General features: G+C 42.7%; 1 protein-coding gene across 3 annotated transcripts in view; it reads left to right on the top strand.

Annotated features, from left to right (window-relative positions):
* The window catches only part of LOC121543145 (rho guanine nucleotide exchange factor 6), a 28016-nt gene extending 10544 nt beyond the window's left edge, over positions 1–17472 (top strand). For 2 of the 3 annotated variants that reach the window (XM_041852853.2, XM_041852864.2), the window contains 17 exons: positions 81–133; positions 280–374; positions 573–668; positions 984–1106; positions 2312–2450; positions 3317–3376; positions 4893–5039; positions 8817–8903; positions 9010–9091; positions 10083–10198; positions 10493–10681; positions 11644–11664; positions 12703–12796; positions 13679–13765; positions 15489–15588; positions 16016–16070; positions 16299–17472. In XM_041852853.2, coding sequence (XP_041708787.1) covers positions 81–133; positions 280–374; positions 573–668; positions 984–1106; positions 2312–2450; positions 3317–3376; positions 4893–5039; positions 8817–8903; positions 9010–9091; positions 10083–10198; positions 10493–10681; positions 11644–11664; positions 12703–12796; positions 13679–13765; positions 15489–15588; positions 16016–16070; positions 16299–16421 — 1667 coding nt within the window. In that variant the 3' untranslated portion in view covers positions 16422–17472. The remainder of the gene's footprint in view (positions 1–80; positions 134–279; positions 375–572; positions 669–983; positions 1107–2311; positions 2451–3316; positions 3377–4892; positions 5040–8816; positions 8904–9009; positions 9092–10082; positions 10199–10492; positions 10682–11643; positions 11665–12702; positions 12797–13678; positions 13766–15488; positions 15589–16015; positions 16071–16298) is intronic. The other variant, XM_041852857.2, reaches the window with a different exon arrangement.
* Positions 17473–23492: the final 6020 nt, after the last annotated feature.

The following is a 23492-nucleotide window of genomic DNA, read 5'->3' on the forward strand; positions in this document are numbered from 1 at the left end:
ATGTACAAAAACTCGATTTAGACTAGACACTAGTTATTGCTGCTCCATAACTCAGGTTCTTTTTTCTTTATGTCCTGCAGATAAGCCTGTGTCTCCTAAAGCAACTCAACTTACCAAGAACTACTACAGTGTGGTGAGTGGGCCCTCTCACATTGGATCTCACTTTTCTACAGCTCCATATGTACTGGGCCACTACAGCTTTGCTTAGGGGAACTGTATAGGCGGTAACACCATGTCTGTTTCTAATAGGATGTGGCTCATTTCAATGATCTTTCTCAGGTGGTTCAAGACATCCAGGAGCATGAGAGGGAGTTTGTCAAGGAGCTGCAGACAGTGTTGAGCTGTTACCTACGACCCCTACTGGCCAGCGACAAGTAAGCTCAAAGAACAAGGATGGGGGACATGGGGGATTCATTCAGATGTTTTAATTAATCTTAAAATACCAATTACTAAAGAACTTTGTGTCATTGTGAATCTCTCTTAGAATGACCCATGCACCATGTTGTTGTTTTTAAATGGGTATATATGTTCTACTCATTGTAATTCTATGTTCTCTGTTGTGTGGTGTCCAGGCTGAGCAGTACAGACAGTGGCATTCTGGGTGCTAACCTGGAGGAGATCCTCACCTTCCAGCAGGGCCTGGTTTTGGCTCTGGAGGAGTGCACCAAGTAAGTGTGTGTGAGAGTGTTAATGGCACAGGTCTGGGGTGGAGGCACTGCACATTTTAGTCAACTGAATCAAATCACATTACCCTAACCCCATGTCAAATCTGCCACTAGACTTTTTACATGCCGGACTGTTTCTATCAGATATTCTGGAGAGAAATAGTTTTGTTGCGATGTAGATCTAGATGGGATGGCCTCAGACGACCATGCACCCTCTAGTGACCGATATCTAGAATAGAATCTGAAACCAAAGATACAGGAACAACCCAACTGTTGTCGTAGTAACTAACACACCACTTCTCTCTGTGTGTGTTGCAGGGTTCCAGAGAGCCAGCAGCGAGTGGCTGCCTGCTACCTGAACCTGATTGGTCAGATCAGGATGCTGTACCTGTCCTACTGCTCCAGTCACCCCTCTGCTGTCTGCGTACTCACTGACCACAGGTCAGTCCTTATGGGCATCTCAGTTCTGCATGACATTCATCTAAATTTGATTCGCATTTCACTGCATTTAACAGTCCGTATAATAATGCATAAGTAAAATGGCATGTCTTTGTGGATAGCTTTGGGATTAGTTGGAGTTTCTCTTTGACCCACTAGGTGTCATACTTTCTCTCTGTAAATGTAGAGGCGCAACCAACGATGTGGATGACTGACGGGGCTTGTGTTGAAGCCACTGCTCAGCCATCTTGGTACTCCTCCTGCATAAAAAAAAAAAAAAAGGATGTTGGAAGCTATAGAAATGCATTTATTAATATCTACATGCATTTTTGACATGTTTATTATATTACAGACTCCTAAATGCATACTTTTAAATTATATTATCTGAGCTAAACATAAAAACAAAAAATATATAATAATCTTCCTTAAAGTATATCTTTTTTTTGTGAGTGCTAATGTTAGCACTCACAAAAAATGTTACTCTAGAATTCCAATCATTCCTATGCAGTACTGCTCCTACTTGGGAGTGCCAAGATAGCCGACCAGTGGCTTCAATGCCTCTCAATGGCCAATACATATCGTCAGCAATCCAGGGTTTATATACATCATTGGGCGCAACAAAGTGGTGTCTCACTTATCAGTTGTAAATTATGAGTGAGTGAGTAACCTTCAGTGTGTAGCCAACCCTCATCATATCCTCACTGTGTCATTCACTACAATCACCCCTTAGCCTCTGTGCACCTCTTTATGGTTCATCTCAGTGCTGTCCATCACACACAATGTAGTGGTAATTAAAACCAAGACATGAATCAACTGGTTATGTAATTATTATGTCAGTTTAGCAAATTAATCATGTATGCTATTTTGCAACTATTGTTGATTTCCCTCCCTGGTCTCTTGCTGCACAATTGTTAATGTGTAAAGATGCATTGCAGAGATAAGAGAACACACAGGAAGTTGCACACAGGATATCTATAGTTGTGGTTGTTGTTCGAGGCAGATGAGGCACTTTCGATTTCACACTAAACTAATTGGCTTCTTTCATACTGTGGGATCTTTTTAAGTTTTGTCCTTTCACTACCAAACACATTCAACATTGACTTAATTGGTTGTTCACTCCAAACTCAGTGTCTTTTTTCTATGGCGGAATCTTTTCCCTATCTCTTTACATCGTAACCCAGCAGTATAACACTTTGTGTGTGTTGTAGTGAGGAGCTGGGTATGTTCATGGAGAGCCAGGGGGCCAGTACGCCGGGCATCCTGACCCTGACCACCAGCTTGAGTAAACCCTTCATGAGGCTGGACAAGTACCCCATCCTGCTGCAGGAGCTGGAGAGACACGTGGAGGTACAGTAGGTCTCATCTAGAGCCAACATGGAGGGCAGTTGCTTAACTCTCTATAGGCCCATCTATGGAATCATATGCAACTGAGGTTTCTCACCTCCACTGTTCCAGATAGCACTCCCCGTCAATGCTGAAATACCATTGATATACAGTGTTTTGATATCCCTCCCAAACGTGTTAATGTAGTTGGATTGTTGAATTGTTTTAATTTTTACATCCAACTTTATTCAGTGGTGAAAGTAAATTTAATTTCTTACTGGTACGGGACTCCCCGTGTGTGTGTGTGCGTGCATGTTTTTTATAGCCTAGGTGTAATCATAGAATTACATATCCCTATTAATTTAATATGGTCTCTGTGGGCCTAGTTGGCTTAGTAATGAATTGTCATATAACTTTTCAAATGTATTACAATTTAATGTGGCATAAACACAACCAGTCATGATGTCTTCATATGATTGTCAAACAATCTCTTTAAAAAGGTGCTCCTATAGGCTACCCGTGCACGTTCGTTCATTCACAAAATAATTCCAGCATCCAAACAGTGCACTGTGCACCCACCATTTGATGAATGGAAAGGGACTTCTGTTACAAAACACCTAAACGTGTATTGTAATTACATTCTGCGACGGTCATTAGGCCTGCACTTGTAGCCTGAATGGATGCGTCCACTGCTGTCTGCGCGCGTCTCTGTTTCGGCCACTGATCTCCACCTTGACAAAATGTAAGTGTTCTCGTCGAACCACTATGTAACCCACTTATTACTTTGCAGGGACTCCGTACCGGCTTACTTTCACCCCTGCCTTTTATAAGGTATTGTGTATAAGATATAAGTTATTTAACCGTTTTTGTTGTTGTTGACTATCTTGCAGGAGGCCCACCCGGACTACAGTGACATCTTGAAGGCGACAGTGGCCTTTAAGAGCTTGGTGGTAGGTACAGAACCCCTGTGGTTCCTCATGCAATGTTAATGTTGGCATGGCCCATAGAGATGAACCATGCGCATTGTATTATCTTACTAGTCTATAGTAGCATCATCTATTCTATATTACTAACACACTACCGAGAGAGAGAGAGACAAGTCACTGAAAATTATCTCAGTGAGTACATTTACATGCACAATAATAATAATTTGATATCAAACTGATTATGGCAGTAGGCAGATTATGCAATAGTCATGTAAGCAGGGTGTAAGGTCAAAATCTAACTAAGCACATGCCGATTAAAACCCCAGGTGTTCTGCGTAATCTTTCGAATTATTAGGACATGTAAACAGCTTAATCAGCGTTCCAGCAGTGTATTTGATCTGTGCATGTGCCAGCAACGGTAGCGCAAGCTTTCCTCTTGTGTGAGTGAAGTGAGTTCGGAAAACTAAAAATAACATGGTCACTGTGGTAGAACGTTTATTTTGGTTGGCGATTTTCTGCATTTATCAAAAGTCCCATCATATAGCCTGATTTCAGATGTTTCCATGTAAACAGGATTATTAGGGAAATCGTTCTTCTTGCAAAGCATGTAAACGTTTTAAACAAACGTATTATATTAACCTTACTATCCAGAATCACATTATCGTGTGCGCGTTTCCTCGCTCAGTGTCTTGATGAAAGCACACACGTCGATTTTCAGTGCATGAAATTAATAAAGGCTTATCTGAAGATGGGTCGACGTTTTTTGTATCTAGTTCTTATGTTTCCAAACTGAGGAGAAGGAGCATCACACGAGACAGCCTTGCATAAAAAAGGTCAAATAGGGGGTGCTTATATTAATCTGTGTGCAGTGGGAAAGGGCAATGATACGCCCATCTCGGTAGTTTGAATGAAGAATACAATATATTGCTTCCTGTGTAATATGTCCTCAGTGGAAATATTTTTCCTAAGGTGGGTTGTGACTGAAATAGCAGCACAGAGTTTGAAGACAAGCATTAGATGAGAGTCAATACAGGTATCTGTTGGAGCAATTGTTTGAGATGCAGTTTCGAAAATGTGGCTGAGAGTTATGAATTGGAGGGGAAGGGTTGAATCACACACACTTACACTGTAGTCTCTTGAGGTGTCTGTGTGTGAGACGTGTGTTTGAGCTTCCCAAAGGTTAACTTTTGGGTCCGCCAGCCCTATTTGCATACGTTCCTGCTCTTCATGTCTGAGTCAGAACTTGGTTGATGTTGCTTTGTCATTTTGTCTTTGTGAGAGGGGGAAACACCCCTTCTGGTCCCGGTAAACTGTTCTCTGTAACTCGCCTTTGCATGAGGCACAGTTATGTTATACCTGTTGCAGTATTGCCATTTCATGGACATTTTATATTACAGAGTTACTAGCTTTGCGCTAGAGCAAATGTTTACTAACCCAGGCTTAAAACGGCTATTATCTTATTGTTTGTCTGTTTCCACCACACACTAACAGTGTCTCATATGAACTATACATTAATTGGCACCTCTCCCTCTCCTTTCAGACCCAGTGTCAGGACCTGTGGAAGCGTAAGAACCTGGAACTACAGATCCTGTCAGAGCCAGTGAGAGGCTGGGAGGGAGATGGGATGAAGTCTCTGGGTCACGTGGCCTACATGTCCCAAGTGCACATGCAGAACGGGACCAATGAGGTGAGAGCAACAGATACAGGTGTCCCTATATGCTGAACTAGGATCAGTCTTGCATCCCCCCCCCCCTAATGGTTAATGTTAGGATTGGGGACGGTAAGCTGATCATAGATCTGTGTGTAACGGCAACTATCCAGAGAGTGCGCTACAGGCAACCTCTGAGAAGGTCGAAGTTCAAATTAATGACTCCAATGGCTCCTTTCACAGCAATGTGGTTGAATGGTTATTAATGTTTTGAGCAGCATGAACATGTGCTTGGGCAAAGCAAACAACAGGAAAAGTGAGGTGGACCAGTTACTTTCTCTGCTTGACAACCAGGAAATAAAATTGTTGCTTGTTTGTTCACTCACAGGCTTAGAATCGATCCAAGGACTTCGTCTTTCAGAATTGTAATATTTCAGCACCTGATACGATTGTTTCCGTCCAACACATTCTGGAGATGAGTCCTATATTCTGATCGCCACCCCCTCTCCTACATTAGGCCTATGTTAATCAAATATTTGAATTCATTATGAATCAGAAACCACAGACTAGAGTCGAAAGTCATCCCCCCCCCCTGTAGTGTGGTTTCTGTGTAGGGGTCGAATATGAGGATCTGAGGGCTGAGAGGAACAAATGTCTGGCTTTGTTTTGGTCTTATTGAAGCTCCAACCAACGTCTATGTAACGTCTTTCAAACTGATTCCCTGTTTTCTTTACCTTTTTTAAAGCTGTAATGTGTAACTTTTTGGGCGACCTGTGTCGTGGAAATTTCAGTACTGAGAGAGACCTGGACAACCTTTCAAACAATCAATCTTTATTTAACATCGATTAATTATTGCAATAATGAAGCTGGTCGACCGCACACTCTGAAGTGTGTGTTGCCGAGAGCTTAACTAATAATGAAAAAATAGAGATCTTATATAGGAGACCTAAAAATGCTTAGTCATGGCTGATTCCACCCATTCCATGCAGATAGGGGGCACCATAAGCCACTTTGGGTTAATCTCCTGGTCCGGGTCCTGTCTCCCGAGTGGCGCAGTGGTCTAAGGCACTGCATCGCAGTGCTAGCTGTGCCACTAGAGATCCTGGTTCATATCCAGGCTCTGTCGTAGCCGGCCGCGACCGGGAGACCCATGGGGCGGCGCACAATTGGCCCAGCGTCGTCCAGGGTATGGGGAGGGAATGGCCGGCAGGGATGTAGCTCAGTTGGTAGAGCATGGCGTTTGCAACGCCAGAGTTGTGGGTTCGTTTCCCACGGGGGGCCAGTATAAGAAAAAACGATATATGCACTCACTAACTGTAAGTCGCTCTGGATAAGAGCGTCTGCTAAATGACTAAAATGTAAATGTAAATGTAATGTAAATGTTAACCCCACCTCATTTTAGTATCCCAGATGCCAGGATAATTAGGAATACTGAGGATTTTCGTTCTACTCCTCCAGGCTATCCCTTTCTTGGTTAAACATACACCACATCTTGTCTATGAAATGCAGGCTAAGTTAATTGTCAACCCAAGCTATCTCTAGTGACCATATGCCCAGATTAGCTGCAGGGTGCTGGAGTGGAGACCATAAACCACAGCATTAGTGAAACAGAAATGTCTTACTGTTTAAGTAAATAATTGTTAAATATCCAACAAATCAGGTAAATACTTAATTTTTCTGTCACACCTGACAAAATTCACATAGAAATGGGAGTTACAGTTGAAGTCGGAAGTTTACATACACCTTAGCCAAATACATTTAAACTCAGTTTTTCACAATTCCTGACATTTAATCCTAGTAAAAATTCCCTGTTTTAGGTCAGTTAGGATCACCACTTTATTTTAAGAATGTGAAATGTCAGAATAATAGTAGAGAGAATGATCTATTTCAGCTTTTATTTCTTTCATCACATTCCCAGTGGGTCAGAAGTTTACATACACTCAATTAGTATTTGTTAGCATTGCCTTTAAATTCTTTAACTTGGGTCAAATGTTTCAAGTAGCCTTCCACAAGCTTCCCACAATAAGTTGGGTGAATTTTGGCCCATTCCTCCTGACAGAGCTGGTGTAACTGAGTCAGGTTTGTAGACCTCCTTGCTCGCACACGCTTTTTCAGTTCTGCCCACAATTTTCTATAGGATTGAGGTCAGGGCTTTGTGATGGCCACTCCAATACCTTGACTTTGTTGTCCTTAAGCCATTTTGCCACAACTTTGGAAGTATGCTTGGGGTCATTGTCCATTTGGAAGACCCATTTGCGACCAAGATGTTGCTTCAATATATCCACATAATTTTCCTTCCTCATGATGCCATCTATTTTGTGAAGTGCACCAGTCCCTCCTGCAGCAAAGCACCCCACTGCATGATGCTGCCACCCACGTGCTTCACGGTTGGGATGGTGTTCTTCGGCTTGCAAGCTAACCCCTTTTTCCTCCAAACATAACGATGGTCATTATGGCCAAACAGTTCTATTTTTGTTTCATCAGACCAGAGGACACTTCTCCAAAAAGTACGATCTTTGTCCCCATGTGCAGTTGCAAACGGTAGTCTGGCTTTTTTATGGCGGTTTTGGAGCAGTGGCTTCTTCCTTGCTGAGCGGCCTTTCAGGTTATGTCGATATAGGACTCGTTTTACTGTGGATATAGATACTTTTGTACCTGTTTCCTCCAGCATCTTCACAAGGTCCTTTGCTGTTGTTCTGGGATTGATTTGCACTTTTCGCACCAAAGTACGTTCATCTCTATGAGACAGAACGCGTCTCCTTCCTGAGCGGTATGACGGCTGCGTGGTCCCATGGTGTTTATACTTGCATACTATTGTTTGTACAGATGAACGTGGTACCTTCAGGCGTTTGGAAATTGCTCCCAAGGATGAACCAGACTTGTGGAGGTCTACAAAATTTTGGCTGATTTCTTTTAGTTTTCCCATGATGTCAACCAAAGAGGCACTGAGTTTGAAGGTAGGCCTTGAAATACATCCACAGGTACACCTCCAATTGACTCAAATTATGTCAATTAGCCTATCAGAATCTTCTAAAGCCATGACATCATTTTCTGGAATTTTCCAAGCTGTTTAAAGGTACAGTCAACTTAGTGGATGTAAACTTCTGACCCACTGGAATTGTGATACAGTGAATTATATGTGAAATAATCTGTTTGTAAACAATTGTTGGAAAAATTACTTGTGTCATGCACAAAGTTGATGTCCTAACCGACTTGCCAAAACTATATTTTGTTAACAAGACATTTGTGGATTGGTTGAAAAACGAGTTTTAATGACTCCAACCGAAGTGTATATAAACTTCTGACTTCAACTGTATCTGTCATTCTCATTGAAAGCAAGTCTAAGAAGCTGTAGATCTGTTCTATGTGCACTATTTCTATGCTTCCCGTTTTTAAGTTGAGTTTTTGCGTCTTTTACTTTCGGTTTTGTACACTAGCTTCAAACAGCTGAAAATACAGTTTAACCCAAAATATTGTATTTCACAGCGGTTTAGATGGTACAATGATTCTCTACACTATATTTGCTTGCTCTGTCACATTAACTGAAATTAGGCAAATTCTTAGAATTTTAGCAACCAGGAAATGGTGGAGCGATTTCTGCATAGTGCATCTTTTAACTTAGCTGAAATATTATGATTTGGGATTCATAAACTCTGATATTTCTCCCCAAATATCATCGATGCGACTGATTTTCACGTCCCATTGCCAGTTCTCAGACACTCATCTTTGTCTGTGGGTGTCAATGTGTGTATTTGACACATAGCCATGTCTGGTTCTTTCATGCTGTATCTGTGTTAATATGTGTGTTCTCCATAGGAGAAAGAGGAGCGCTACCTCATGATGTTTCCCAGTGTGCTGGTCATGCTGTCTGCTAGTCCGCGGATGAGTGGCTTCATATACCAGGTAACATACGAGGACCAGATGTGTGCCATCTGAATATGTCCCAGGTGTTTCCCAGGTATCTGTGGCAGTGTGTCACCCCGCCCCCCTCCTCTTTCTTTCCCCACAGGGAAGGCTGCCACTGACGGGCTCCACAGTCTCCAGACAGACAGAGGACACAGAGAACGGCCACTACGCCTTTGAGATCACAGGTACAGTAGGTTAATCTCAGAGGAGATGGAGAAGGACCGGAATACTCTATTATAATCTGCGGCGCAATTATGCAGATTATAATATTATGGTGATTGCAATCAGTGCCAGTTATTGGGTTTCCTTTGAAAGGCCTGTATCATAACACACAGGTCCTTTTAAATAGATTGGAGGTCACTGGGCCATTTATCATATTCCTATTACATCAGTGGGTTGTAGGCTATTAATGGCAGTTTGCGCCTCATTTTAAGCGAACCAATGGAGTATTTCTTATATAGCATCCCTTTGATAAAATAGTAGCAAGCTGCTCTGTCAGTCATTCTTATTCAAGTCCCTTCAGCACAAACTCCAGCTGTGTAAACCTTGATTAATCTCTGTTTTAACAATTGAAGACTTATGACATTCACTGAGGGGGGAAAGGAAAGATACTAAGTATTTGAGTTATGTGAACTATTCATCATAGTGTTTATGTAATGATATCATGAACATGACAAGACTGCTTGGAGAACATTTCATCATAGTTGTGTTATTTACTTGCCACATGACACAAGCTATGATACATGCCGCATTGAAAACGACTGGGAACTCGGAAATCTCCGACTTCCAAACTTCGATTTGAACGGTCATCCAACTCGGAATTCCAACTCTGGAACCCGGGCCTCTTTCTAGAGCTCCGACTTTCCGACCTGAAGATCACTGACGTCATGATTTGATCTTGTATTTCTATAAGAGTTCCTATAAAGCTTACTTGTTTTGTAATCCTGACACTATCATCTGGTTTGTCATCCAGTCACGACGCAGCTGTCATGGTGGGCGTTTATGATTCATGTTAGATGTCTACATGTGGGCTTTACGAAACGTCTCGCAAACAAAGTGTTACACGTACCTAACTTTAGGTAGCTTAGCCTGGAACTTCCCAGCAAAGTGCAACCCACTGAAGTGTGTGTCTCGTGTGTGTGTGTGTGTGTGTGTGTGTGTGTGTGTGTGTTGCAGGGAGCATGATGGATCGTGTCACAGTGTTCTGCAGTAACCCCCAGGAACTGCAGGACTGGCTGGACCATCTCAGTGCCTACACCAAAGGCGGAAGCCCCGTGGGCACCATAATCAAGGTAAAGACATGACACACACAAGCATGCACACACATTCACACACTGCATTATTTCTTGTATCAAAGATACAGGAAGTGCTGTTGTGTGTAGAGAATGTGCACTAAACAAAATGGTGTGTTTCCCTTTAGACATGGTCCGTGGTATGAAAACATGCACACCACTTCACACGTAGCAAGAACTCGCATTGCACTGAACTATGAACTACTACTGCACTTCACACATGGCTGGCATTTGCATTGAAACTTACACATCCCCTCTTTCTAACTATCTTACCTCTGTGTATGAATTATGTAGAACGACGGGGGGAAACCGGTCAGTATGGTGGGTACACCCACTCACCAGTCCCACCTGCCCAGCTTCAGCACCCCCAGCCAGGCCAACCGGGGACCCCTGGAGCCCCCCAAGACCACCAAGCCCTGGTCCCTGAGCTGCCTGCGTCCCGCCCCACCCCTCAAGCCCTCTGCTGCACTGGGCTACAAGGAGGTAGGCCAACCCAGACTTATCATCCATCTATCTCTGGGTTCTTCACTCTTGATTCTGGAGAGCTGCAGTGTGTGCAGGGTTATGTTCCAGCCCAGCACTAACCCTCCAGATTCTTCTTATCAAGGTCTGGATGAATAGTTGATTACTTGAATCAGGATATTGTGCTAGGCTAGGACAAATGCCTGCAAACACTAAGTTTATTCAGGAATGGGGTACAGAACACTGCTTTATGTCTCACAGTAACTTGACTCTAATAGGACCATGAAAAAACCCTCTGGGATATAGCTGTTTGTGTGGGCGGAGCGCTTAGCAGATGAGTAGGCAAAAGGTGGTCCCGGAAGCTATAGAATGACAGTTTACAGGCAAGGGGGCGTGTATTAGTGTTAAGTAACCACATTTGTTCTGGTGAAGACCTGGCTGGCAGTCAGGTTGACCTAGTGGTGGGCTGCAACAGATACAGCTGTGGTCATTGTGAGATGAGGTTGAGCTAGAATTATCAGGTGTTAAAGTTCTCTCTAGTTCATTCCATTTCCATTTATTTAGCTAGAATAGTCCTTTTAAAAATGGTTATAGTTTTGCAGGGAGTCCTGACATCCATAAAAAAACATTGAAAAAGACGTTACATATATGCAATAACAGAAAATAGGTTATGTGTGGTGAGCTTGAGTGCGACAGTTCATCACTGAGCATTACCCACAATACTCTCTGCCCCCAGGGTTAAAGCAGCTATTAACTGGGGTCTCCTTCTCTACCTTTTTGGAGAATGCATGCATCTCCCCCTTTACCTCTCTCCTCTACCCTGTTTTTTTTTTTTATTCTTTCTCTGTGGAATCATCACTCTGTTTTCTTCATACTACAGGATGGGGGGGGGGACTGAAATGTTCACTGTTCATGATCTTCTATAACATTTCAAAAAATAAAATCATGCATCTCTCTCTCTCTCTCCATACTGGCTTCTGTAGAGAATTTCTTATATCTTGAAGGTAAGGCTAGATCTATCACTCTCTTTCTGTGTGGATGTGTGTGTGTGCATGCGCCCTTGTGCTGAAGTGGCAACACATTGCTCTGTTTGCCTCTTCCTCTGCTGTAAGCTGTTGGTTTCCTGTGTTCTCTGCTGCCTTGTCTGTCTTTTATCCCCCGTAGTCACCCAGAACCTCTGGCAGACGGTCTACCTGAGATCTCTATCTGTTTTCTAGGTAACAGAAAGCCATACTTATACAAGTGGAATTTGATGCAGAAACACTCATTCCCTTAGCTTAAAAAAAATAATCATGGTGAATGTGTCATTCTTTCATTTGAAAATGTGAAAAATATAGTCCTGTTTTTTAAAGTCTTTTAGGGGCTGTATTGAACTGGACACATGCATAAATTAACTGATTTGCTGTTTACTGTTGTGATGAAATAAGCATTAATAAATGCCATTATAATTAAATATAATGTCAAGAAAGCAAATTTCCAGGTTTTAAAATAGAAGTGTTTACAAATAGGATACAACGGAAAGGATTACATTGAATTAATCATTGTTTCAATTAGGATCTTCATCTTTGGCTCGTTAATGGTAAAGGTGATCCATTTTAGCTGACGTGATGACATCATAGGCCACAACAATTTGCTTCAAGTGTGTGACGTGTGTGTGTTGAAAATCACACATTCATTAATGACTCGGAGGACTCACTTTGTTTCTAAAAGTAAACCGTTTAAAATGACTCCAGGGTCATGTTCATTAGCCACCAAATGGATGAAACCTGACTGAAAAGGGAGTGACTACTTAGACTTGTCCAATAAGAAACACACATTTTATTTTCATGTTGCGTGCCCTACTGTACATGACCCAGGTTTCTTTGGTTACTACCATCCCATGCTTATGCAATATGTAAGACTTTGTCGCCTTGTTTGTTTTTGTCCATGGTGGCAATGTCTGTTACCGTAGGCTTGCAGTTACCGTGATCTTTTTCCCCTGGCTTGACGACATTTGTCACTGTGTACTCTACTCTCCTAACTCTTCTCCGCGTCTCCTACAGGACTCCGGTAAAAGTCCGAGGCCCATTAAGAAGTTCCTCCCGAAACGCAAAACAGAACGAAAACCTTCCGACGATGAGTTCCTCCTGCGGAAAAGTAGGTTTGATCATCACACACTATTATGTATAATTTCCTAGTGTCCAAATGGGTTGCCACCAAGGAAAGCACAGATTCACACTCTGTGTGGCAAATTCCATACGCCGCCTAACCAATGACCAATTTCTATCTCTGTGAATCAATGTAATTCTCTGCATATTAGCTCAAACGTGTATCTCATGTGGTTTATGATAACTTAAAGTCGGAGTGCCTTCTCAAGGTGAGAGTGAAAGTCAGTTACTCATCAAACACATCCAGCTTCTTCTTGTTAGTGTTAGTTTTAAAAGCTCATATTCTGTTAACTCATACCCAAATAATGTTGTTGACTTGTCCTATACTCGTATTTGTGGCCGAAGTGTAAATTCGAGAGAGAAAAAACACCTCAAACTTTTCTCAAACAGACTGTTTCAAAAATGCTTGGTGTTTCCCCATTTAACGTGATGTCATGTTGGTTCATTGGCTGAGCTGGCCAATCAGCTGTTTACTTTTTGTCTTGAATATCATTTTTAATGACCAGCATACGCCCACACCCTTCTGTTGTTGGGGTATTCTCACACCGTTCCAACACAGAAAAGCTGCTTTTTAACATACTTAATTGCCATTTATTGGAAGGAAAACTGTTTTACTCATGTTATAATGAATTATAGGTCATATTTCATAGACATCTGGAAACACTGGACAGTTACTTTAAATTGCATGGAACGATGAGAGGGAAATGGACCGTCCGTAGCATAAACCCATAGAGATGCAGCAGCTAAATCAGTTGGACCTGACTGTCTGTGTACATGTCAGTGGAATGTTGAAGGTTTGAATGTAAAGTCTGTTGTTGTGGTTCAGAAGGCACATGACCCCCGGTTTCCCCTGCGTGCCTTTGATTGACAGGTACAGCTGCTCTGGAGGAGGATGCACAGATTCTGAAGGTGATCGAGGCCTACTGCACAGGGGCCAGCCTTCATCAGACCAACACAGGTGAGACGAAGGATACTCTGTGTGTGTTCGAGCACACGCCACCGCGTTTGTATGTGTCTGTGTGAGTGATTGTCTTTTTTCAACCTGTCAATCAAATCTAATCTAATTGTATTTGTCACATGCGCCGAATACAACCTTACCATGAAATGCTTACTTACAAGCCCTTAACCAACAATGCAGTTCAGGAAAAAGAGTTAAGAAAATATTTACTAAATCAACTCAAGTAAAAAATAAAATAAAAAGTAACAATAACGAGGCTATATACAGGGGGTACAGGTACCGAGTCAATGTGCGGGGGTACAGGTTAGTTGAGGTAATTTGTACATGTAGGTAGGGGTAAAGTGACTATGCATAGATAATAAACAGCAAGTAGCAGTGTAAAAACAAAGGGATCAATGTAAATAGTCCGGGTGGCCATTTGATTAATTGTTCAGCAGTCTTATGGCTTGGGGGTAGAAGCTGTTAAGCAGCCTTTTGGACCTAGACTTGGCGCTCCGGTACCGCTTGCCGTGCGGTAGCAGAGAGAACAGTCTATGACTTGGGTGACTGGAGTCTTTGAAATTTTTTTTGGGCCTTCCTCTGACACCGCCTAGTATATAGGTCCTGGATGGCAGGAAGTGTTGGCCCCTGCCATCCATTACATTTTACATTTTAGTCATTTAGCAGATGCTCTTATCCAGAGCAACTTACAGTTAGTGAGTGCATACATTTTCATACTGCCCCCTTATAATTTACATGAATTATGTTACGGGTCTCATGTCCATCACCCTAGACGTTCAAAGCCACGGGGTTCGTAACAGATGGTGTTGGAGTTGTGCTTGGCCACGCAGTCATGGGTGAACAAGGAGTACAGGAGGGGACTAAACACACCCCTGAGGGGCCCAGTGTTGAGGATCAGCGTGGCAGATGTGTTGTTGCCTACCCTTACCACCTGGGGCGGCCCGTCAGGAAGTCCAGGATCCAGTTGTGGAGGGAGGTGTTTAGTCCCAGGGTCCTTAGCTTAGTGAAGAGCTTTGTGGGCACTATTGTGTTAAACGCTGAGCTGTAGTCAATGAACAGCATTCTCACATAGGTGTTCCTTTTGTCCAGGTGGGAAAGGGCAGTGTGGAGTGCGATTGAGATTGCGTCATATGTGGATCTGTTGGGGCGGTATGCAAATTGGAGTGGGACTAGGGTTTCTGGGATGATGGTGTTGATGTGAGCCATGACCAGCCTTTCAAAGCACTTCATGGCTACCGATGTGAGTGCTACGGGGCGGTAGTCATTTAGGCAGGTTACCTTCGCTTTCTTGGGCACAGGGACTATGGTGGTCTGCTTGAAACATGTTGGTATTACAGACTCGGTCAGGGAGAGGTTGAAAATGTCAGTGAAGACACTTGCCAGTTTGTCCGCGCATGCTCTGAGTACACGTCCTGGTAATCCGTCTGGCCCTGCAGCCTTGTGAATGTTGACCTGTTTAAAGGTCTTGCTCACATCGGCTACGGAGAGCGTGATCATACAGTTGTCCGGAACAGCTGGTGCTCTCATGCATGCTTCAGTATTGCTTGCCTCGAAGCAAGCATAAAAGGCTTTAGATATATATGTGCGTGTGTGTAATACAGACAAATAGTTTTCTTCAACACGTCCAGGATGTGTGTGTACCGCACCTTCAATGGCCCATAGACATGGCAATGACTCAGGCTTACTCGTGTGTGTGTGTGTGTGTTATTGTGTGTGTCTGCAGCGGTGAGGAAAGAGTCTGTCCCTCAGGTCCTGCTGCTGGAGGAAGAGAAGATGATGGTGGAGGAGATGAAGAACAACGGTCAGACAATCATAGAGGAAAAGTAAGACTGCCATCACTCAGTGGAATAGACTTTTATTAGGCCATTACATCACTGTGTATGCACATGGATCTGCAGTTAGTTATTGTTCAGCCGGTCGTTTCAACAGATCTAATCCGCTTTTTCGAGGCTACTGTAGGACACTAGTATTTATTTATCCAATTAAAATTGATCACCTTGAGGTTTTGGCAAAACAGTGCTTTTGTCTTGAACATTGGATAGCAAGAAATTGTGATTAACGTTGAATAGCAAAAAATTGTGGTCAACATTGAAAAGCATGAAATTGGTTCTTTGAATATTTCTGAAATTGTTATGTTTGACTACCTCGAACACACAAATTCCAAAGCCTTTATCATATTGTACATATTGTAACATGAAAATAATATGCTATTGGCCCACTTTCTGATAACCTTTGTTTCTTGGCTTGCAGGAGTCTGGTTGATGCGGTGTACGCTTTAAAGGATGAGGTCCATGAATTAAAAAAGGTAAAATAAAAGAATTGTTAATCTAAAGCTCACTTTGACACATTTAAAGGCTGACAAGCCGTTTTGTTCAGTAGTGTTGGTGTTGTGGTTTATGTGGGTGCCTGCTTGTCTATCTGTAGGTACATGTTTTGTTATTGTGGGTTCCTACTTGTAGGTGTGTGAGAATGCGTGTGTTCTCACATGTCTGTGCTGAGTTTCAATGGACATTTTGTGTATGTGTCTCGTCAGGAAAATAAGTGGATCAAGCAGTGTCTGGAGGACGAGCAGAAGTCTCGTAAAGAGCTGGAGAGAGTGGTCAGGAAACTGGCCAAGCAGAAGAACGACTGTGCCTGGGAGGATGGAGACCACTGAACAACCCCACACACCTATCTATTTACCTATCCTGCCTGTGTGTGTGTGTGTGTGTGTGTGTGTGTGTGTGTGTGTGTGTGTGTGCGCGCAAGTGAGCAGTGTGTGACGGTGTGCAATGTGTCCATGCTTCCATCTCTACAACACAGAAGGGTTGGATTCATTTATCTGGACTCTGGTTGGAACGACTCTGTTCTGATGCTTGGCCTCACATGCTGAACTCTTCATTATCTGTCTTCCTGATCCAACCCTGTTGGAGGATTTTAAAGTCATAACCATGGGTCTTACTCAAGCACCCTGAAAAGCTAACTGAGACCAATAGGAGGGGAAAAACCAGAAGCGAAAATTCTGATTGGTTGCATCTAATCTACTGGCACTGTGATTGGTCAACTCTGATGGAACCATTTTGGACAAAGGAGAAATAACTAGTACTGCAGTGTCACCAGCTGCATCGCCACTCGGGACTACTGTGTCTACATTTCAACAGGAAATCTAATGGGAGCGAGAAGCCATCTTTAGGTTCAATGGGTGTTCTCTTGCATGCACTTGTTTCAGCAGGAGAGCGACTCCCTCCGCCATAACTAGGGCTCATCTGTCCCACTACGTCTGTTACAGCATTGTTTGTCGTTTTATTGTTTATTTTGGTGTTGAGGACGCCCCCAGCAGCCTTGTCGGGAAAGAGCGAAGCTTGCATTGAGCTTTAGTGAACACGATTGGCATTTTGTGATTGCACATTCTAGACGTGAGACTCTGCGTCTCCAAGATATTTTGTAGGCTTTAGCTTTTCATTTCAGATAGGTGAGACCTTTCCATGGACTATCAAAACAGTATTCTAGCTCATGGTGAGTGGATTTCAAAACTGCTCTAAGCTGGTATTAATATTATTGAATAAGGTCCTTGACTGTGTACCTTACAATCTGCATGGATGTACAGTGTTTCTAAGATATTAGTACGCATTAGACATGTGATAATCAATATATAGTTAAAAGCTATCAGGGATATACACTACCGGTCAAAAGTTTTCGAACACCTACTCATTCAAGGGTTTTTCTTTATTTTTACTATTTTCTACATTGTAGAATAATAATGAAGACATCAAAACTATGAAATAACACATATGGAATCATGTAGTAACCAAAAAAGTATTAAACAAATCAAAATATATTTTATATTTGAGATTCTTCAAATAGCCACCTTTTGCCTTGATGACAGCTTTGCACAATCTTGGCATTCTCGTATTTAGGCCCTTTACTCGGTACTTTGTTGAAGCACCTTTGGCAGCGATTACAGCCTTGAGTCTTCTTGGGTATGACGCTACAAATGCTTTCCAGGTGACTACCTCATGAAGCTGGTTGAGAGAATGCCAAGAGTGTGCAAAGCTGTCATCAAGGCAAAGGGTGGCTATTTGAAGAATCAAAAATATGTTTTTATTTTGTTTAACACTTTTTTGGGTTACTACATGATTCCAAATGTGTTATTTCATAGTTTTGATGTCTTCACTATTATTCTACAATGTAGAAAATAGTAAAAAATAAAGAAAAACCCTTGAATGAGTAGGTGTTCTGAAACTTTTGACCGGTAGTGTAAATATATAACACATAGAGATATGGCATACGAAAGTGTATCGCGTATAGCATACACACATACTTACCGAAACGATATACAAATAACAATTGAATACATGTACTAATAATTCATAGCTTTGCTTTATTCGGGGGTTAAATAATATATATTGCTTATTTATTTTCCAATAAAACATTTAATTGTGTAGAAAAGTGTATATTGTATGTATATGGTACTGGGAACCCACTTGGGGCTGTCTTTTTAAACTGGGCTGGAATTCAATCCAACCCGCACTGCAGACCACCTCTACGGAATGTTAACCTTGTTCTGGTGCTAAGGGAAAAAAACGGTTTTATGTGATCTTGTTTATTTGACATTGTCCATTGGGGAAGACAGAACAACCCATTTTTGAATATAGTAGGCTATGTCCCACATTGTGAATTTGTAAAAAATTCCAAGAAAGTCTCATTACATTTAACATCTGTGTTCTGGGCCCGTATTCACAAAGCATCGTAGAGTAGGAGTGCTGATCTATAATCAAGCCCCTCCTGTCCATATGATCCCTTTAATTATGGTCGAAAAGGAAAAAATTATTCTAGATCAGCACTTCTATTCTCAGCCGCTTTGTGAATACTGTCCCTGGTCTCATAGTCATTCTCATGCTTCCTTCCCATATTGGAGTTAATCCAGGCAGACGGAAAGATGTCCCCACTTTAATTGTGTTGGTGGAGACTGTATAGAGTGAGTCAGTGTGAGTAGTGTGGTGTGGTAGAGGAAGTGATCAAGTGCCTCCTGATCCAGTGGATTAAATTATGAGGTATAAAGGAAGTGACAGGGATTAAATGGGTTTTCTAGCAAATTGCCCAGGTTAGTTTTTATGTCATGTTTTTACATTTTCAATGGGATTGTTGGCACTGCTTAGATGTTCATGGGGACAGGTAAGGGTATTATAACAATTCAATATGGAACCGGGCTTTGGTGCCTTATGTCAGGGTTTCCCAAACTCTGTCCTGCCCCCCCCCCCCGGGTGCACGTTTTGTTTTTTACCCTAGCACTACACAGCTAATTCAAATAACCGATTATTTGGAATCAGCTGTGTAGTGCTAGGGCAAAAAACAAAACGTGCACGCAAGGGGAGCCCCAGGACTGAGTTTGGGAAACCCTGCCTTATGTCAAGGCCTAAGGTGAGAAATGATTCATTGCAATCACAGCACTTCATCCCAGGATGATATGTAGTGCATGCATTGTAAAACCTGATGCCAACCTCCTACTGCACTGCAGAGCAATGGTAATAGTAAAACACTTGATGAAAATGCAATAAGGTGACTGCTTCAGTTCGACTGTTTTACTTTACAGCAGGGTTCCCCAACTGCCGGTTTTATTTGGCCCCCCAAGTTTTCTGAGCAAAATAATAATATTTTTTATTTTATTTATTAGAATTTTCATTGTTGGACATAAGACTGTAAAAACACCAGGAAATCAGATCCAATTGATTAACATTTTAGAAATCTGTTCCCAAGTATTCCCACGCATAATAGAGGTTTGAAATGATTATGTTTCAGATATTATATCTGTTTGCAGTCAATTTGAAGTCTACAAATTATTTGTAAATAAGTTCAGGCCCCCCGACCAGCCGCTCAAGAAAAAATTGGCCCGCGGCTGAATCTAGTAGATGATCCCTGCTTTACAGTGTCTCTCTGAGACGGTCAGTTGGGCAAAGTAGACCCAGGATGTATAAAGAGTGATGACTCCTCCTTCGCCCCTTAACCAAAATGGGCCTGTCTCAGCAGTCCTGATGGATCGCAGCATACTGGAACACGCTGTTGTGTTCAGGTCCCACTGTCTATGTCAGCTCAGTTCTGCATCTTTTGTCACCTGTACAAATGTCCTTCAGTATCATTTGTTCATGTTTTATTGCTAAGATGATGATGATGATTATTATTACATCAATATTTTTATTGAATCGTTTTCATACAGTGTCTTAGTGTTTAATGCCTGATAGCCTAAGTGAGCACTTGGATGGATATAGGCTATCCCATCCTACTCATCAAGACTTGTCAGACTGCTCCACGTGTATTGTTTAAAAATGTTATTCTATGCAAAATTATAACTGTTGCAAGTATTGTAAGGCTTTTTTTTGTAGCTGCTGCATACTTTCATGTTATGCTTTCAGTATGCTCATTCTTTTAATAAAAATGTAACTCAAACCGTAGTTTTATCAATCAATCAATCAATTTTATTTTATATAGCCCTTCTTACATCAGCTAATATCTCGAAGTGCTGTACAGAAACCCAGCCTAAAACCCCAAACAGCTAGTAATGCAGGTGTAGAAGCACGGTGGCTAGGAAAAACTCCCTAGAAAGGCCAAAACCTAGGAAGAAACCTAGAGAGGAACCAGGCTATGAGGGGTGGCCAGTCCTCTTCTGGCTGTGCCGGGTGGAGATTATAACAGAACCATGCCAAGATGTTCAAAAATGTTCATAAGTGACAAGCATGGTCAAATAATAATCAGGAATAAATCTCAGTTGGCTTTTCATAGCCGATCATTAAGAGTTGAAAACAGCAGGTCTGGGACAGGTAGGGGTTCCATAACCGCAGGCAGAACAGTTGAAACTGGAATAGCAGCAAGGCCAGGCGGACTGGGGACAGCAAGGAGTCACCACGGCCGGTAGTCCCGACGTATGGTCCTAGGGCTCAGGTCTCTCAGTTGGCTTTTCATAGCCGATCATTAAGAGTTGAAAACAGCAGGTCTGGGACAGGTAGGGGTTTCGTAACCGCAGGCAGAACAGTTGAAACTGGAATAGCAGCAAGGCCAGGCGGACTGGGGACAGCAAGGTGTCAGCATGCCCGGTAGTCCTGACGTATGGTCCTAGGGCTCAGGTTCTCAGAGAGAAAGAGAGAACGAGAGAATTAGAGAGAGCATACTTAAATTCACACAGGACACTGGATAAGACAGGAGAAGTACTCCAGGTATAACCAACTAACCCCAGCCCCCCGACACATAAACTACTGCAGCATAAATACTGGAGGCTGAGACAGGAGCGGTCCGGAGACACTGTGGCCCCATCCGAAGAAACCCCGGACAGGGCCAAACAGGAAGGATATAACCCCACCCACTCTGCCAAAGCACAGCCCCCGCACCACCAGAGGGATATCCTCAACCACCAACTTACAATCCTGAGACAAGGCCGAGTATAGCCCACAGAGGTCTCCACCACAGCACAAACCAAGGGGGGCGCCAACCCAGACAGGAAGATCACGTCAGTAACTCAACCCACTCAAGTGACGCACCCCTCCTAGGGACGGCATGAAAGAGCACCAGCAAGCCAGTGACTCAGCCCCTGTAACAGGGTTAGAGGCAGAGAACCCCAGTGGAGAGAGGGGAACCGGCCTGGCAGAGACAGCAAGGGCTGTTCGTTGCTCCAGAGCCTTTCCGTTCACCTTCACACTCCTGGGCCAGACTACACTCAATCATATGACCTACTGAAGAGATAAGTCTTCAGTAAAGACTTAAAGGTTGAGACCGAGTCTGCGTCTCTCACATGGGTAGGCAAACTGTTCCATAAAAATGGAGATCTATAGGAGAAAGCCCTGCCTCCCGCTGTTTGCTTAGAAATTCTAGGGACAATTAGGAGGCCTGCGTCTTGTGACCGTAGCGTACGTATTGGTATGTACGGCAGGACCAACTCGGAAAGATAGGTAGGAGCAAGCCCATGTAACGCTTTATAGGTTAACAGTAAAACCTTGAAATCAGCCCTTGCCTTAACAGGAAGCCAGTGTAGGGAAGCTAGCACTGGAGTAATATGATCAAATTTCTTGGTTCTAGTCAGGATTCTAGCAGCCGTATTTAGCACTAACTGAAGTTTATTTAGTGCTTTATCCGGGTAGCCGGAAAGTAGAGCATTGCAGTAGTCTAACCTAGAAGTAACAAATGCATGGATAAATTTTTCTGCATCATTTTTGGACAGAAAATTTCTGATTTTTGCAATGTTACGTAGATGGAAAAAAGCTGTCCTTGAAACAGTCTTGATATGTTCGTCAAAAGAGAGATCAGGGTCAAGAGTAACGCCGAGGTCCTTCACAGTTTTATTTGAGACGACTTTACAACCATCAAGATGAATTGTCAGATTTAACAGAAGATCTCTTTGTTTCTTGGGACCTAGAACAAGCATCTCTGTTTTGTCCGAGTTTAAAAGTAGAAAGTTTTCAGCCATCCACTTCCTTATGTCTGAAACACAGGCTTCTAGCGAGGGCAATTTTGGGGCTTCACCATGTTTCATTGAAATGTACAGCTGTGTGTCATCCGCATAGCAGTGAAAGTTAACATTATGTTTTCGAATAACATCCCCAAGAGGTAAAATATATAGTGAAAACAATAGTGGTCCTAAAACGGAACCTTGAGGAACACCGAAATGTACAGTTGATTTGTCGGAGGACAGACCATTCACAGAGACAAACTGATATCTTTCCGACAGGTAAGATCTAAACCAGGCCAGAACTTGTCCGTGTAGACCAATTTGGGTTTCCAGTCTCTCCAAAAGAATGTGGTGATCGATAGTGTCAAAGGCAGCACTAAGGTCTAGTAGCACGAGGACAGATGCAGAGCCTCGGTCTGACGCCATTAAAAGGTCATTTACCACCTTCACAAGTGCAGTCTCAGTGCTATGATGGGGTCTAAAACCAGACTGAAGCATTTCGTATACATTGTTTGTCTTCAGAAAGGCAGTGAGTTGCTGCGCAACAGCTTTTTCTAAAATTTTTGAGAGGAATGGAAGATTCGATATAGGCCGATAGTTTTTTATATTTTCCGGGTCAAGGTTTGGCTTTTCAAGAGAGGCTTTATCACTGCCACTTTTAGTGAGTTTGGTACACATCCGGTGGATAGAGAGCTGTTTATTATGTTCAACATAGGAGGGCCAAGCACAGGAAGCAGCTCCTTCAGCAGTTTAGTAGGAATAGGATCCAGTATGCAGCTTGAAGGTTTAGAGGCCATGATTATTTTCATCATTGTGTCAAGAGATATAGTACTAAAACACTTAAGTGTCTCTCCCGATCCCAGGCCCTCGCAGAGTCTGTGCAGATCCAGGACAGCTAAGCCCTGGAGGAATACGCAGATTCAAAGAGGAGTCCGTAATTTGCTTTCTAATGGTCATGATCTTTTCCTCAAAGAAGTTCATGAATTTATTACTGCTGAAGTGAAAGCCATCCTCTCTTGGGGAATGCTGCTTTTTAGTTAGCTTTGCAACAGTATCAAAAAGAAATTTTGGATTGTTCTTATTTTCCTCGATTAAGTTGGAAAAGTAGGATGATCGAGCAGCAGTGAGGGCTCTTCGGTACTGCACGGTACTGTCCTTCCAAGCTAGTCGGAAGACTTCCAGTTTGGTGTGGCGCCATTTCCGTTCCAATTTCCTGGAAGCTTGCTTCAAAGCTCGGGTATTTTCTGTATACCAGGGAGCTAGTTTCTTATGACAAATGTTTTTCGTTTTTAGGGGTGCAACTGCATCTAGGGT

The sequence above is a fragment of the Coregonus clupeaformis genome, chromosome 3 (genome assembly GCF_020615455.1).
Source record: "Coregonus clupeaformis isolate EN_2021a chromosome 3, ASM2061545v1, whole genome shotgun sequence".
NCBI lineage: Eukaryota > Metazoa > Chordata > Actinopteri > Salmoniformes > Salmonidae > Coregonus > Coregonus clupeaformis.